This window comes from Zerene cesonia, chromosome 15 (genome assembly GCF_012273895.1).
Source record: "Zerene cesonia ecotype Mississippi chromosome 15, Zerene_cesonia_1.1, whole genome shotgun sequence".
Lineage (NCBI taxonomy): Eukaryota > Metazoa > Arthropoda > Insecta > Lepidoptera > Pieridae > Zerene > Zerene cesonia.
This window is the reverse complement of record NC_052116.1, coordinates 6,504,025-6,520,532: the sequence shown is the minus strand read 5'-3', so window position 1 is coordinate 6,520,532 and position 16,508 is coordinate 6,504,025. Positions and strand designations below refer to the sequence as shown.

Below are 16,508 nucleotides of genomic sequence, written 5' to 3'. Positions count from 1 at the left end.
TTACAGGTATGCGAATTCTAGTGATGCTATTGCTGGATACATTACCAATGTTAGGAAACGTTCTCCTGCTTTGTTTCTTCGTTTTCTTCATATTTGGAATAGTTGGTGTGCAATTATGGGAAGGTATTCTGAGGCAGCGATGCGAACTCGTCCTCCCGACGAACGTGCTTCGACCCAAGTATGTCAGTTTTATTTATTGCACGAACCTAATGGTATATTGCCTTATACTTGATGCATTGATATTGTAAAAATATTTTTTGTCAGAAGAAAAAACATTTGTTAAAAATTTCCATCTGAAAAACCTCAACGTTGCGAGACCGTCGTCAATGGATCCAGTATTTTATACCGCTATATTTTTAGCTCAAAAGAGACTTTCCAGAACGTCCAACAATTGAATAACGGAAACAGAATATAAATTTCAACAGCTCTTGAATAAATAAGAGTAAAAATGAGTTTTTTATTTCATACCATTTGCTCGAGATCGCTAGTCTTAGCGGCACGTCCCATCGCTAAAGTTGACTGCATGCAATATTTAACGCTTATGTCGAGCACATCCAGGGCTGCTCCACTCCATTCAACATTTTACATTACTTATATAGTACATTATTAACACAAATGCGCATGCGGTCAATGCTTACGTTTAACACTTAAATATTGCATTCCGTCAATACTCACGTCTCACATGAAATACAGTTTTTGATACTCGCATGGTGATTCATGAGGTGCGAAATTTGAATCCAAATAGATACATAGCCAGTTAACTCCTGCATTTAACTATACAAACTCTATATGAAATTGAAGAGATTATTTGTTTGTGGTAGAAACATTACGTAGTTATTATATGCCCTATTTTTTGAATTTATAAATTGAATGAGTTAAAAATGTAGCTCTATACATAAATAATAGCAAACATTTGAAAGGCGATGTTTGAAAAGTTTGTATTGGACGTATTTTTAACTTGTTCATCTTATTAATATATTGACATAGAACAGATCGTAGGAACATGACACCCGTCACCACCTCATCAATTTGTGTTCCAGAGACCTGTCCGAATGGTACAGAGTGCGCGTCAGAGTGAACTCGTAAGAATTTGCGATAAAATAAGTGTTTCTCTTAAAAACATTGAAATTGTTGTAACGTGTACCTTTACACATCTGCCGTCCAGATGTGCTTTTGTTTCTGCTTCCCTTACGAGCTGGCAGTTTTATTATGACATTAGCTCTCACAACACTTAACCCATTTTTCATTTTAATTACTCGTTCAGGTTAACACATAAAACTGCCAGTTTGATCAAATTCAGTTACACGACAGATAGTCCTACAACACTTGTTAATCTACTCTTAGAATCTATAACTACATAATAAACACTATATTTTTCAAACTTACTAATTTTATTCAAATGCACAAAATGTAAATACACTGATCTCTTAACGATTCTTTATAAAATCAATATTTACACTAATATATAAAATATAATCCAATTATAAAAGCCAAGTCAATTAATGTAATTACATTATCATCATCAATGACTAAGTTAATAGCCCTATATCAATACGAATCTTACACGATATTACATAACAAACTATGGATTAAAAGAGGGAATATAGTACCAGGTACTAATTATCGCACCATTTGAACATAAACTCGCTTATGTAATTGCTCTCTCGATGTTTTGTGGCCTTTCCTTGAATTACAAAAGGCCAACTTAGTAAGATCACTATTACGCCCAAACTGCTATTAATGCGAATCGAGTAGCCCACCGGCATAAATCATTTCAGATCCAATGTTTACCTGACTTTCTGAATACCCTTAATCGGCAATTACATTGAAATCCGTAACTAATTATTCTTACCCTTTATCCTTCCCCTTCGCTTTCATTGTCCGCATGCCCTTTCAATGTGCCATTCAACGTTTCAGTAATCGCATGATTATTAATAATGCTTGAATTAGTTCATTTGAATCGCTCAGTGCTTTCATAATACAATCACATACGCTATTTAGTTATGCACACGTCAAAGTACTTCATGGATATCAATGTTTGTGTTGTAGTATGTAGGTATTTATAAGATAGTCATATATAATATCAATACAATTTTTATCCTGATGTCGTATCATTGTTATGGTTGCTACCCGAAAATAATGAATAATCACATTAAAATTATATTAAATTGAAACAAAAGATTTTACTTCATTTTACACAAAGTCCTTGAAAGTGACAATAATTAAAGATATAGTTTATTAAGTACTTTAACGAGTAATAATATTTGAATGCAGCATATCGTTCTACTACGAGTTCTCAAAAGAACTAGACTACATTTGTACGACGCCTGAAGACAGCGGGATGCACCAATGCGGAAACTTTCCTCCGTACCGATACGGGCCTCTAGTATGCAACGAGACCGCTAAACCGTTTTCATACAACACTCCAACGAACTCCTCATGCGTGAACTGGAATCAATATTATACAAACTGTACTCAGCGAGGCTCCAATCCATTTCAAGGAACGATTTCTTTCGATAATATCGGTCTCGCATGGGTCGCTATATTTCTGGTAAGTTTCTTGTTTGCCTACGTAACTTGTAAAAAGTAAAATTTATTCGTGATCCTTTTTTATCGACTTTTAGGTAATATCTCTCGAAGGATGGACGGATATAATGTATTATGTACAGGACGCGCACAGTTTTTGGGACTGGATTTATTTCGTACTGCTCATAGTCGTGAGTGTTTATTACTTTTGATTCTAGTAATGAATTTGGTGAACGAAATACATAACATTCTTTCATGGTATGTTTTGTAGATTGGGTCATTTTTCATGATCAACCTCTGCCTGGTCGTAATCGCTACTCAATTTAGCGAAACCAAAAAACGTGAAATGGAACGTATGCGTGCGGAACGTGCACGCTTTACTTCGTCTTCAACTTTGGCTTCGTCTACGAATAACAGTGAACCGGCTACGTGCTACGCGGAAATCGTGAAATACGTAGCGCATCTGTGGAGAAGATTTAAAAGAAGAATGGCAAAGAAGATCAGGTACATTAAAAATTAAATGAAATTGCTGTTTTTAATTGATTTTTATATGTATATTTATTTATTGATATGCATTAACAAACTTCGGTTCAACATTTTACGAACGTAAATTTTTCAATCAGCAAATACGACTTGAATACTATATTGTTCAACAAATCAACAACATTCATCTATACTCACATCTGATGTAAATTTAGTTTAACGATTACAATTGCAAAAACTTTAAATATGAAATTGAAATAAGCGCGTCTATCACAAGTTAAATTATAACGTTCACTTTTAAGGCGCAAAAGTTAGGGACCTTAATTTGTTGTATTAAATCATCGAAGCGATAAATTGAAAATAAACAAAACTAAGGACAAACTTTAAGTCGTTAAATTATTGTAGGGTTTACCGGTATCAACGAGCGCAACTCCGATGGCGAACAAGTCGAGAAACTTTGCAATTGCCAGCAAATCGACCGAAACAACATCATCCCCGCTGCCCGAAACTACATCCTCAGGTAAAAAAACCTATATAAATTTAGTTTTTTCTGTTTTATTTTTTAAGTATTATTGAAATTTGTAATAATTAATCTTTTGTAAATAAAACTGTTTAAATACATAGTTTTATTTAGAAAAATCAAATTATATATTATATTATATTTGTATATAAAAAGTGGCACGCCATAATATCGTCTGTCACTGCTGGTATCACCCAATGTAAAGTATGTATGTGTTTTGGTAAGAGCTTTATATTTCGGTAATAACTGATTATTATGAGAGAATTTATTTATTAATTTGTGTTGTTGTTGTGTGTTCTGAAATGGAAAAGATAACAATTTATGGCGGAAATTTGTAAATTGTAAAAGGGATGCACAATATTTAAAAAATTCTATTGACATCGGCGTTTTTAAAGGTTTACTCATAATGGATCACCATTATTTACTAATTACCGTAACAAAATGATTTATTTATCAAAATAAACAATAGTTCTTCTATATTATAATTAAATGAATTTAAAAGGGTAACGGCAAGAGCTCAGAAGATATAGAGGAGCCGCTCAGCCGACCGAGCCTGTTGCGTGTCCCGTCGCTCTCGGCTGCGGACCTCGAGGTATTTAATATCTTATTATTCTATGCAGTACTAAAACTGTTTTAATTTATTATCTTTATAAGAATAGAAAAAAAACAAAACGAAAAAAAATAACTAAAAAACTAAACTACTTTCAAATTGTGAGAACTATGACTTTTTATAAATGACATGGTACCACATGCCAGACTGCTTTCAATTAAAAAGAAATACAATGAAGAAAGTTGATGAAGTTGAAGCCGGTGAGGTACAAGAGGAACAAACACAAAAAAAATCAATCGAATTGATGACCTTAGCCTTTTTTTGAAGTCGGTTGAAAATAACAGTTATTATTTCAGACAGTTATAATTCCAATAAATGTTCTATGCACGTAGAACGCATCGAACCTGTCGCTCCTGTCGCCGCCGTCGCTCGCGCGCCGCCGCTCCTCCGTGATGTTCAGTGACACGGTGCTGCTCCACGCGCCGAACGCTCCGCACTTGGCGCATCCCAACAATGTCTGCTCCTCTGAGAAAATGACGCAAACTGGTATGTGTCCTGCCACTAAGACCAATATTATAATCATCACATTTCAATCGCCTTGTAATTTTACGAATTTTTTCTTTCTCTCTATTTTGGCAACTGAACTAATGCTTTTCCCAGTTAATAATCAGTGAAATTTTATAGATTCATTGTCTCAACGTGACTGGCTTAAGAGCCAAAGTGGTGAGTCTAGTGATTGTAGATCTAGACGGGCATGCTGTCTAAATTTTCTATTTCCTTCCTCTTGATACTTATCTGTCCTCTAAACTGTAGATCATCTGCTGGATGTTGACTATTAGTATTTAATATATTATACTTTTGTTTCATGTGAGAACTCATAACTATCAGTCTTTTAAAATTATACCTATTGAGATTAGGATAGAACATACGAAATGTACATAATAATAAGTGTAGGTTGTAAATATAGCAGCTGACGTATTTTGAAGAAATTGAAATTAATTTTTGAAATTGAAGAATAAATATCTGTCAACAAAGATTAAATAAACATATTATTTAACTCAATAAGAAGATAACAAATCACGTAACATTCCTGCCAATGCTTATTAGCATAAAGCATGAAAGAAAAATGAGTATTAACGGAATTACGGATATCTAACACCTTATTTATTAAAAAGAATAGGGCAAATAGGAAATTAGAATAAAAAATTTTATCAACTCGTTATAGTTTAGATGTAATGTGAAAAAAAGCTTTAACCCTAGAAAAATAATAGATGTTAGAAACACTTTAACAATAGATTTAGATTTAGCACTAATTTGATGAACAATATTTCAAGGTTATTGCAAATATAAACACATAATTTTAATTTCGTGAAATTGATATATCACAAGGAATACGGCATAAATATCTACTTATCTATCAGCCAAATATCATTTGTAACGGAAACAAGTATGAATAAAAAATAGTTTAACCAACAACTCATAATTACGTTTATATTCATTTTTTCCGCTGAAGCAGAAGACGACTATATCCATATCATTAAAAGTTTAACATATATTTGTCCCGTCTACATTAAAACTTGTCAAACCATGATATTAAATTAAAAAAGTAATAATAGTCGTTAAAACTTGTCAAACCATGATATTAAATAAAATTAAAAAAGTATTAATAAGGACAGCCGTTGGATATTTCATGATTATAACAAAATTGGTTGTGCCATGATGACTATACAGTAATAGTAATTAAACGCCCCCTGGGCTAAGGCTGGTTTTTAGTGTCACGCTGACCGACGGTGCTGACAGACGAAACGTATCAGCCTATATTCTGAAACAACTTTAAGGGGATACGTTTCGGCTATCAGTGAAGGTAAGCGTGGCTCTAATACCAGCCTAAGAGTATGGTCCGGGGTACGCGCGTGACGATGAAATCCGCGTAGAATTCGAGTTGCCGGCGGAGAGCGCGGAGGAGCGCGCGGCGGCGGGCGGCGCCATGTCGTGCCAAGAGCTGCTCGCGCTCTCCGGCGCGCTGTCCGCCGCCCTGCCCACGGGGCAGGTTGCGCTCGACTCCTTCTTCGAGGAGCTCACTAAGGGCATCAGCAAGCGCGCCGCCGACGACAAGCCCGATACCAAGGTGAGCGAACTGGGCAGTCCCAGCCATTTGCGTATGACTTGATGACATGTTTTATTAACTTAGGAACATACAAAATGTGTTTATTCGCAAATGTAACGTTTAAATAATCAAAAATCATATTAATTTGTTCAAAACAATGACAGGGTAAAAACATAATTATGAAACGAAAATTTATTGTTAATTAATATAAAATTGTACAACTATCCAGAATAAATCCCATTACCTTAAATCTGTATTCTAAAATATATTAACAAAGGCACCTTTCAACTAAATAAATACTGCAAAAACTTACGAATCATCTGTATGCCTATCGTTGCTAGAGTCTTGTTTATATATCCATCAATCCAAAGGTTTTTTTATTACTAACATAAACTGTAACTCTAGGCATCCAATCCCGTTTGATTTCAGGTCGTAGAGATAGAAGACTTTTCATGTTGCGCTGATTTGATAGCGGCAGAGGCTGCTGCTAAAGAAACGAAAAAGAACAAATTTACAAATGCGTGTTCACTGTTATGGAATCGGATAAATAGACTTTTATCAATACTGAGAAAACATATAAAAAATATTGTTAATCATAAATACTTTCAGCAAGGTATTTGTGCTGTACCTATTCAATGTTAAGCTTTTGATATAATCTTCTTACCATTCATATGTATGGCTTATTTTAGGTATATTGTTGGCGATTTTAATAAACACTTTGTCAATGGGCATCGAATATCACAACCAACCAGAAGAGCTGACTGTCATCGTGGAAATTAGTAATATCGTATTTTCAGCTATATTTGCGGTTGAAATGATACTTAAAATCATTTCCGAAGGCCCATTCAAATATATTTCCAATGGATTTAATGTGTTTGATGGGGTCATAGTTATTTTGAGGTACTTGTGGAGCCTTTAAATAACAATTAAGTTGCTATTATGTGATTGTTTTATATTGTTTTTTTTAATTATTTTTTTAATTTGTGCAGTGCATTTGAGCTTGCTCAGAGTATGGGTCATGAACATGATTTAGCCGGAAGTTCTGGGTTATCAGTGTTGCGCACATTTCGACTCTTGAGAATACTGAAATTAGTCCGATTTATGCCTAACCTAAGAAGACAACTCTTCGTAATGCTGCGAACTATGGACAATGTTGCAGTGTTTTTTTCATTACTCGTTCTTTTTATATTTATATTCAGGTAAATATGCACATAAATTTTTAGAAGCTAGAATTAATTAAGTGAAAAATTGTTAATGGGGTATATTAATAATAAAAATAAAAATAAATCGATATCTATTTTAAAATGCATGCAATAAATACAATTTATAAATCAATCGAAGTTTATTTCAAAATAATCTATATTGATTTAAATTATCGTTAAATAAATAAAACTGCTGTATCTATCTTTCAAATTCTTCTGGGAATCTATCTTTTATAATTTTTACTTTAGTCCAATAACTATAAAAAAAGAAAAATCGTTCTAAAAATTTATTACTTCCAATCACCATCGCTTCGTGTCCTTAAAATTGTATTTCATTACCCTGTAGTTTCTATTGCTTCAGTAGAAAACGATATATCTAGGCCATTTCAATGAACCGATTGCTTACGCAATCTTTTCATTTTTTCATAGCGAAAGAAGATTTATACGGGTCTTAACATTATCTGAAATATTTTCTACTTACTTGTAACACCTGCATTCTTTAACCCGTGCACTATTTAACTGTGAGTGATTTCGCCTATTTCTTTGAACAATCCTGTGTTAGTTACTTCTATTATAACATTGTATTCACAACACACCACCACTATCTACACTTTTCACATTTTTCTCTCCTATTAATCTTAAAGTATCTTATCTATAGTAGTGACTCACGCTTATGTGCTTATTCTCTATTTATTTTATTTCCACTTGATCTTTTCACCTATCATTTTAGATTTAATTGTTTCATTTTCCTTCTATATATCAAAGGAGTGTAGTAACTTTTCTTATCTAATCGTATATTGCGTGGTAACGTTCAGCATCCTCGGTATGAACCTCTTCGGGTGCAAATTCTGCAAGAAAGATGAAGATGGCGATCTTGATTGTGACAGAAAAAACTTTGATACTCTCTTGTGGGCCTTTGTCACAGTTTTTCAGGTATTAAACATTTTGAATTAAAGAACCTAATAAACAATTCAAAAACAGACTGAACTTGCAACATACTAAACGCTTACCTTCGGGTCCGTCAGCAGTAAACACTCACGACAGAATGACCATCCGTTAACAGAGAATTGTCATTGTGACGGCTAATCTACTAACCACGCGAGTACACAACCCTCTCACTATGCTGCAAGAATAAAATCCTACCACCTGTCTAAATTAAATTAAATTGAGTGAAATTGCAACCTTGCATCATGGTGTTTAATTAAACAGGCGTTCAGTCGCGTAACCGCTAGCCTAGTGTTGCATAGAAAACAAATAGTACCATTCGTAACAAATTGCTCAAATATCATTTAGTGTCACAATCATTTAACAGAAAATCGCTCAATAATCTCATACACGTTGTTGACGTGCACATAAATTTAGGTAGCTTGTTTAGTAGGCTAGATTGAGGTCGATCGAACCGATACGCGGACTACCTTCGTGAGTTTCTCTATTCCCACTACTACAATTGTAACTGCTCAGTTTAAACAGTTTTTCTATCACTTTGCATGCTGCTTCTATTATTTTTAAACAATGTTTACATTTTTAAATAAATTGATGCAGTTGAAGTTAGCGTCACTAAGCATGGTTTATTTATTTTGATGCAATTTCTCTCCTACTTTCACTAAAATTCCTGCATTCTTCTTTCTCAAAATCCTCTGATTCTCCAAATTACTTCTAAACTGTTAAATTACAAACCGTAGTGTCTTAACTGAAAAACAATTCAATTTTCTTATCTGCATTACTCGGTTGACTTGACATGAATGCATTATATGAATGATAAATTTATGCAGTTAAAATTTTACAGAATGGACATCTTACATGCACTTTATTTTTCTCTTAATTTTCTCATACAACTTTTTATAGCATCTATCTTTATGATTTTCATATAAAGAGGCAGTATTTAAAGATGAATGTTAATATTATTAATCTTTTATTGGGGAACATGCACTGAATAACAATAAAAATCGTTCATAAAATTAAATACATTAACAAGAACAAGACCGTTGGTAGTAGCGTTTAACGACGATAACACTGCTTGATGCTAATGATGTGATATCATTAATTCATTAATCAGTACTAGCATCATATCCATGTTATGTCACGCATTGTTCACACCATGCTATGGAAGCACTATGAAACAGTTTTATCGTCGTGAACGCAACGAAATGCTAAGGACGGTTCGGTCGCGGCGTATGCGCCTAGCATTTTGTTTTTCTTTCATTTTCTCATCGGGCTCACCACGCAGTATTCTGGGCATGTACCTATTCGGTGGTAAGTTTTGCAAGTTCGTCGAAGACAATGGCACCGAGAGAGACTGTACTTGCCCTGAGATCATATCGCATCATCCCAAGTGTGAATGTGACAGAAAACATTTTAATAACATCTTATGGGCAACGGTCACTGTCTTTCAGGTAAGCTTTGAAAGACGAGTAGACAAATACACTGTTGATTTATTTGCGACCCTTTTCGAATGAAATAGAGGTATATGCGTGTTTCTCGTATTGATATTAAAGCAACTCTCTGTACATACTCTGAAATAATATGTGTTATTTAAAATTAACATGACACGAGAAACTCGGATTTGTTATTGATGTATTTAGTTTGTAGTTAGGTTTCAGTTTAATGTTACATTCAATTTCAAAGCTTAATAGTTAGTGCATCTTGCTTTGTTAGTCAATTAGTAGGTAATGCTGGACCCCTTTTGCTTGTGTACTCCAAACCGCCGTCTGTGTTAATTTTATAACAGTGTAATTTTTAATGTACACTAACACTGCAGAAATTGATAACACAAACACGCTCTGTACTAACAATTTATTTTTTATTTTTATTGGTGTATTATGTTTTAAACGTTTTAATACTTTACAACTTATACCAACATTACGGCACGACTTAAACACGATGTGACAGCACACCTTGCTTATTATTTATTGGAAATATTTTCAATATTTTCAGATAAATGTTGTGGTAGAATTATTGGCAAAATGATAAGATGTAAAATGATCCATCAACGTTTTCAGGTATTGACACAAGAAGATTGGAACGTGGTTCTATTTAATGGAATGGAAAAAACGAGTCATTGGGCTGCGTTATATTTTGTTGCGCTAATGACATTTGGCAATTATGTTTTATTTAATTTACTTGTTGCTATTTTAGTAGAAGGGTTTAGTTCCGAGGTATGTGTTATATGGAAATGCGTTAAATATTCAAGTTTAATGAGCTTCGCTTTACAAAATATCGCATTTTTAGCGAAACGAAAGAAGAGAGCGGGAACAACGTGAATTGGCAAAGTCTAAATTATCAAGTGAATGTTTTTCTGACAACAACGAATTGCAATACGATGAGTCTAATTCAGGATCACATTCAAGTGACAGCTTTTCTCAGGTGAAATGATCAAGCAAATTTATAATCTGAATATTATTTTAGTCTTTTTCTGTCTTTACCCTATTGGTCTATCAAAACCTTTGTTTATTTTATCCGCTCTTTTCTATGATTATTCCCGCTTTCTATTATTCTTATGTTTATTTGTTCCTTTTAATTTCCTCTTCTTGATTAGTTTCACAATATGAAATTATTTACGTTTGCTTATTAATCCAATAATAGAATGAGATTAAAAACTATTGGAAATCGGCCGATGATGTAAGAAAAGCTAAAGACGATCCAAGCGGCAATAAAGACAAGGTGATAAAATCTAGACGAAAACCTAAATCCGTCGCCCACAATCCTACGCTCTGTAAAGATTGTGCACAATCTAACAAATGCAATTTACAAAAAGTGAGTAAACTCTTATGAACTTGTTTTTAAACTTTTATTTTTAGATGTATTATCAAGTTTTATTTTATGTTGCCTCGAAATGTCGTCACTACTCATCTCAATATGTATCTTCAAAGCGACACGGTGTGTAAAACTTAAGAAACTTTCATATTTTAGGAATCAAAAATGTTAGCAAACACCGCCAACGATCACAGCAACAGTACAGTAGTACCAATGATAACTCATACAGCAGCCACGCCGCAAGATTCGCCTTCCACTACATTAGAGCCCGGAGCGTCCTTTCGAGATTTCCACGTAGCTTTAAGTTTAGAGAGATCATCCATGTTATCTAGTTTGGACTCGATTGACCGCACATCTGTATGTATCAACATTTTTGTCACAGCATAATATTTTTTCTTTACGTTGTGCTTTAATTTGTTCTTTCATTCTTATATAACCTTAACACTGTAACATTAAAAGAATAACTAAATTGATATTAAAAATCATTTATTCATTTTTTCAGTGTGCGAGTATACCAGGCTTACTTAAACCTCCAAACAGTTACACGTTAACTCTCCATTCAGCTGCCGCAGCTTTAGGTGCGGAGAAAGCTAGACTTCCAATGTCTTTAGCTCCTCCGCCATTAACTTTAGCTCTTCCACCAACGAGACCAACTACGCCCGGTACTCCATCTACGCCTAGATCTGTACCATCGCCGATGATACCGGAGAAGAATCTTCAAGTAACCATCGCTAAAGACGAAAATTGTCTAAACGTTAGTGATAAATCGAGCTTGTTGAGCTCGCAAAAGTAAGTTTTATTTTATTGAGTTATCTGAAAGACATCATTTACCTAAAACGAAAAATAACAGAATGTTCTTAACAAAATTTTAAACTACCTACATTTTAAAATACAATTGCATTTCTATTTATAATAATATCTTGATGACCATTATTCTTGAGGAGTTTAGTCTAACTTGCCTAAATCGACAGAACTATTCTTGAGTCTTGTACTTCTAATTAATTTGGTATTTTATAACAATATCATTTTATTCTTAAGGAGTTTAACTGTAACGACTCCAACTATCAACGGTGAAGAAAAATGCAGAGTACAACGCGGCTACAGCTGGAGACTCTCTCGGCCGAGTCTAAGAAAAAAGAAGCCAAGAACTGGCTCTGACTCCGACGCCGTCATTTTGAATAATGGAAGGGACCACATTGCATGTAATGGTAAGTGACCACCTGATTGCAATATAAAGGACGTTATATTTGAGCTTACGTAAATATTTTTTGTATGATTAATATTATGAAAGCATTGTTCTTTTTTTTGTTATGTTATCTTTGTTAAAAATTTTAATTTCACATATATAACATTCATTTCAATAATTAACGTAATTACTATATGTTAATTATTAAAATGACTAAATTATTCCAAAATCAATTAGTGAATCCACCATCTCAAGGCATACTCCGTATAAGGGCCAGTTTCAGGACTGGCTGATAAACTCATTGATATTTAACAACTTTTACCGTATATTTCTAACTGTTTTAACCACTGCATAAGCTAAAAAACATCCTGAAACTGAAACCCCTTTATTCGCGTACATATAACGAAATATCAATGAAACTTCATCTTCACATTAATACAGGATCGAGCCTCCGCAAGAACGACATACTCCTGTCGTCGTCGAACGTGATAAAGAACGACACGCAGTCGGAGCTGGCCCACGGGCGCGCGCGCGTGCTCGCCGCGCCCGCGCGCCGCGTGTCCGCGCACGCCACGCCGATACTACCTGATGTCAGTGTATTGGATATGTATATGGTAGCTAGCTGTGCCGTGCGGGTTCATCCGGGAAAGACAAAGCGCCTTTCCCGGATGTGAAATATTTTATAGGTTATTATGTGTTAGTTTGATACATAAGCTACATCACTACGAAGTATCGTCAAATTCTGTTCAGTTGTTTTCGCGTGATATTTCACGTAAAAAACATACATTAATTTTTGTAGGATTTCTTAATTATACGAAATTGTATTAGAGATGTTAAACTTACAGAGTATATAAGTATTGGTCGTCTTTTTAATTAAAAAGTCTTAGAGGCCTAAAATATTGACATACTTTTAACATACTTTTGTCAGGTATCGTGGAAAGCTCCAGAAGCAGGATTTTCGTCAGATTCAACAGTCCGTCTGGACACCGTTAAATCACCGCCTCATAGACTCTCCTTGACCAACGACTACTTAACAGGTATCTTTTCGTAAACTAAATATGGACTGTTTTAGTTAAGAGAGGGTATCCCCTCTCGTTAACTATCAGAAGTGTACCTACAATATAATACCAGTGCAATTATTTGTTTATTACTGGTTCTAATTGTAAAATTATATTTTTTGAGTCACGTGAGACAATTATCGGGAAATGTTATGACTATAATATTATGATATTCTTCTACATATTGTTAATAAAATATATAATTAGAAGAGAGAGAAAGATATAATTTAAAGAAAGAAGAAGAATAAAGAGAAATGTTATAATGTATACTAATATTATAATTATTTATTAAAGCTGAAGAGTTTGTTTGTTTGATCGCGCTAGTTCCTGAGGAAATATTGGTCCAATTTGAAAAATTCTTTCAGTTTTAGACAGCCCATTTAGCGGATCGCTAGTTATTTATATAAATATTTATATTAAAATTGAATAAAACCATAAACTCGACCATACCATACCACAGTGACATCAGTATCGGAGGTGAAGGCGAGTAACCTGACAGCGAGCGGGCGCGCGCACGCGCTGCCCAGAGCCAACAACCAGCCGCTGCCGCTGATCAAACAGATCAATGAGGAGGTGGGTACTAGGTACTCTTGCTTGCTTCATGAAATGAGCATTCTATTGTTGATTGAAATAACCGAATTAATTTGTTAAAGATTTTTTTTTATTTGTCGTTCTATATATGACAATATTGCATAGAACTGTACTAGGTTAAATAATATCTAAGAGAGAAATTAATGGTTATTAACTGCATAACAAAATAGTTATTTGATGTTTCTGGCTTTAAACATTTTGTTATTATTTCCGGGACTAAAGTAAAATAATATCTTACCTGTGATTTGCTATTCGCTTTGTTTACTACAATACAACTAAACATTGATTACAAGTTCAGGTGCAAAGAGACGCGATATCTCTTGTATGAAAATGTTATAAATTATTAATAGATACCGATTAATAGATAATATCGTCAATCTATTATTATCCATAAAAGGATACCAAATATAAACTAAATAAGCGCAGTATAATAAAAATGGTCAATAATATTAAGTAGGTACCCACTTACAAGCATTTCAAACACTGGTCAGTTCTCATAATTACCGACTCGACAAATGACCACTCTACGCTACACTAATGTTCGACTAGCTCTTGTTCTTGATTAATGAACTACAAAGTATAAAATGGACAAAAGAAAACTATTGAAGGAGCACTTTCAGATTTTTTTAACGATCGCTAATGATTTTTCTTCGTGGATTTTATGAAATTGAAGTGTTTTAAGTACAAGTGAGAAATGTAATTGAAGTTATATTAATTAATATAAATAAACATATCTTCCTTACAAAAAGCTTTCGTTTTTAACGTTTTGAATCTAAACTTTCTCTAGTAAACAACATAATAAAACAAGCAGAACTAAGTTCATAGTTTTAATGCTATATTAGGTTTAAGTACCTCAAGTCGCTGAACAAATGTTAGAACATAGAGCAAACGGTAAAGCGTCTTAATGTGTGCTAATACTACAACGTAGTTTACTTAAAGAAATACTTTTGTATAGTATTGAATGATTAATTTATGTGCTATGCTAATAAATGTAAAAAATTATAATATGAAATTGGAATAATAAGTCCCTTGTGAATAGTATACAATAGAAGTGTATTTTTAAAAAGATCAAGTCATTAAGAAACAAGACTCATTATAATTTTTTAACTCCACAAGAAACATTAAATTCAACACATTTAAAATACTAAAATGTGATCTATATTTTGCGTCACATTTTTAAAACGATTCCATTTCATCTTTTTTTACAAGACTAATTGGATGCCGGAATTTGTTATTTGTACTCTTTGTTTGGTTAATAAAATCATTCATTCGGTCATTTGTTAACCTTTGTTAAAAATTCATTAACCAATTACTGTATTGAATATTTGTACCGCGTGAAATTTGAAAAATGTAACGAAAAATAAAACAAGAATTAAATATTATTGTGTATCTGTCTCTCAATCATTATTAGGGTTCATTAAAAATAGAAACTGCAAAGGTGGATGACTTTCACCCCACGCAAATTTACTTACAGGTAACAATAAACAATGTGTGTATATTTTCGTCGAGATTCGACAGAAGAAGATTTAGATTTAAGGACCTTTTTCGTTTTATGGAGCCGACAGGGTGTCTCAAAGAAAAAGAGGATTATGCTCTGTATATATTTGCCCCAGATAATAAGTAAGTTTTCTCTTTGTCAATGTCGTATCTGTGCTTTTTGCATAATTCGAATTCTATTCGTGTTTTCTTGTGTATGTTTTAATTGAAATTTAGTAGTATATACACTTTAAATAAAATACTTTTTAACGAGTGCAAAAATTAATTCGTTTCTTTTTAAATCCTCTGTTGCTTTTTAATTAATCAATAGATAGATATGTGCATTATTTTAAAATATTAACATACAACGAAGTAAACATCGCCTCGTTGCGAAACAAGAGTATTTGCACCTATTAAACATCACACACAATACGGGAGGAATTTCAATTAACGGAGATTGCGGATTCTAAGAGCTTTGATCCTTATTAGCATCGCTTTCATAATTTGTCAATAGCATGTCGAGCTAAAGTGAAGCCTTGTCTTTGTAATGCTGATCACAGAAAACCAATTTGTCGTACCCAACGCCAATTATATTGATATCCTAAAATCCGAAATTATATCGATATTAATTACTGAAAGCATCCAATTATTTATTAATTTATCTGCAAATAGACGCGTTCATTGAAATATACGGGAATTAAATACTTTGCAAATAAACACGAAACTTAATAATCGCTTAATTTAATTATGGTGGTTAGAGACGAATCGTTACGTTATATTAATTTACGATCGTCGTGATACTTGTAATTAGTACATATTTGGGAATCGAGATCAATTATCCGTCAATATAAATCCGTTAATTAGAAATAAATGCTACATTAGATTGTAATTTTTTAAGTCATGAAAATAATTTTCATAAATCGTACATGAGTAGACAGACGATAGTGTAATATTTAAAGTTGGTTGTGTAATATGATTATCAGTAGGAATGCACAAGCGTGTTCATAATTTGTCTGTTTCCCGTTCTATATTTACCATATTTTTAGTTAAGGCTTT

The 16,508-nt window shown here is 33.4% G+C and overlaps 1 protein-coding gene across 1 annotated transcript in view; it reads left to right on the top strand.

Annotated features, from left to right (window-relative positions):
• LOC119832505 (voltage-dependent T-type calcium channel subunit alpha-1G-like) overlaps window positions 1-15,600 on the top strand; it is a 16,755-nt gene extending 1,155 nt beyond the window's left edge. Inside the window, exons 2-23 of the mRNA XM_038356167.1 lie at window positions 7-178; window positions 2,275-2,551; window positions 2,625-2,717; window positions 2,798-3,030; window positions 3,415-3,529; window positions 4,032-4,121; window positions 4,472-4,625; window positions 6,014-6,207; window positions 6,616-6,799; window positions 6,876-7,086; window positions 7,176-7,385; window positions 9,616-9,781; window positions 10,388-10,543; window positions 10,617-10,751; window positions 10,971-11,141; window positions 11,298-11,498; window positions 11,644-11,930; window positions 12,180-12,349; window positions 12,769-12,917; window positions 13,256-13,364; window positions 13,846-13,958; window positions 15,451-15,600. Coding sequence (XP_038212095.1) covers window positions 7-178; window positions 2,275-2,551; window positions 2,625-2,717; window positions 2,798-3,030; window positions 3,415-3,529; window positions 4,032-4,121; window positions 4,472-4,625; window positions 6,014-6,207; window positions 6,616-6,799; window positions 6,876-7,086; window positions 7,176-7,385; window positions 9,616-9,781; window positions 10,388-10,543; window positions 10,617-10,751; window positions 10,971-11,141; window positions 11,298-11,498; window positions 11,644-11,930; window positions 12,180-12,349; window positions 12,769-12,917; window positions 13,256-13,364; window positions 13,846-13,958; window positions 15,451-15,600 — 3,740 coding nt within the window. The remainder of the gene's footprint in view (window positions 1-6; window positions 179-2,274; window positions 2,552-2,624; window positions 2,718-2,797; window positions 3,031-3,414; window positions 3,530-4,031; window positions 4,122-4,471; window positions 4,626-6,013; window positions 6,208-6,615; window positions 6,800-6,875; window positions 7,087-7,175; window positions 7,386-9,615; window positions 9,782-10,387; window positions 10,544-10,616; window positions 10,752-10,970; window positions 11,142-11,297; window positions 11,499-11,643; window positions 11,931-12,179; window positions 12,350-12,768; window positions 12,918-13,255; window positions 13,365-13,845; window positions 13,959-15,450) is intronic.
• The last annotated feature ends 908 nt before the right edge of the window (window positions 15,601-16,508 follow it).